This window comes from Trachymyrmex cornetzi, unplaced genomic scaffold (genome assembly GCF_001594075.2).
Source record: "Trachymyrmex cornetzi isolate Tcor2-1 unplaced genomic scaffold, Tcor1.1 scaffold1436, whole genome shotgun sequence".
Taxonomy (NCBI): Eukaryota; Metazoa; Arthropoda; class Insecta; order Hymenoptera; family Formicidae; genus Trachymyrmex; species Trachymyrmex cornetzi.
The window spans coordinates 11,075-12,319 of NW_017296023.1; the positions used below are offsets into that span (position 1 = coordinate 11,075).

Genomic DNA, 1,245 nt, shown 5'->3' on the forward strand with positions numbered 1-1,245 from the left:
GTATCAATCATGAAACTTTTTCCCTAAGATAAAAAGTGAAAAGTGAAAATTTTCTCCATTAACTTCAATGGTTAAAATTTTCACTTTTCACTTTCCATCCTAGGGATAAAGATTCATGATTGATACTCAGGGTGCGTTCCGTTTCACGCATGATGCGCATGGAGAGCATGGAAGGTGTTCCGTTTCACTCCATAGGTATGTTCCTTTTGACGACAGTGCATGCACTTTCTGTACCTAGTGCAAGGTGCAGAACAATTTACGTTTTATTTGCCGGAACTGACGTCACTGCAAAATAGTGCACGCGTTCTATTTCAACGGAACACTTGGAAATTGGTGCATAGGTACAAGAACTTTTGTATCATCTTTCGAGGCGGTGCAGCGTATGGTACAGCGGTTGAGATTACGCACTAGACCGGGGCTAACCTGCCGGAATCAGACTCCGCATTGAAGAAGTGCATGCATTTGAAAATCCAGAAAACAATGGAGAGGAAGGAAAGCACTTTATTTTGTGATGCAAATGATTTCATTTATGACGAACAAGGATTTTTAATCGGTGCCTCTAAAGGTAAATAAGATGTATATTAATTTATTAAGGCCTATATTTATTTATTACTATATTAAGTTATTTAAAATAATAAATACTAAATAACTGTTCAAATAATAAAGATAGGGCCACAAGCCAAGTAAGATCTTAATGCTAAATTATTAAAAAACAAATAATTTATTGTAACACCCAGTAAACGAGAATGGATTAAAATTTTTAATGCGTACTTTAAATCCATGAAAATGGATTAATTGGATTGGAATGGATTGGATTTGAGCTGACATTAGTTTAATATTCGAAAAAAAACATCAGCATTAAGACCTTGCTTGGCTCTTAGCCCTATCTTTATTATTTGAATTTTATAGGTTATTTGAGTCTTAGTTTCTATATTATTTTTACTAAATAACTTGTTTTATTTTTTTATTTAAAATACGAGTCTTGTTAATAACAAAATAAAATTTTACAGATGGCAGTGTACAATTTACTGTAAACCCAAAAAACATTGACATATCTGCAAATCAGTTATTAGTGAACCTTGATAACTCTTTTGAAGCTGTTATTGATTTACGACAATATAAACAATATTTTGAAAAACTTACTTCGACATTACTCTCTAGTCAGAACAATTGTGATAATCTATTTTTTAAATGTTACGGCGTCTAAAATCTAAAAAATTAAAATTTCCCGCCAAAAATTATCGC

At 32.3% G+C, this 1,245-nt stretch overlaps 1 protein-coding gene across 1 annotated transcript in view; it reads left to right on the forward strand.

Annotated features, from left to right (window-relative positions):
- Positions 1–237: 237 nt before the first annotated feature.
- The window catches only part of LOC108757468 (uncharacterized), a 2,077-nt gene continuing 1,069 nt past the window's right edge, over positions 238–1,245 (forward strand). The window contains exons 1-2 of the mRNA XM_018501888.1: positions 238–565; positions 1,011–1,160. Coding sequence (XP_018357390.1) covers positions 457–565; positions 1,011–1,160 — 259 coding nt within the window. The 5' untranslated portion in view covers positions 238–456. The remainder of the gene's footprint in view (positions 566–1,010; positions 1,161–1,245) is intronic.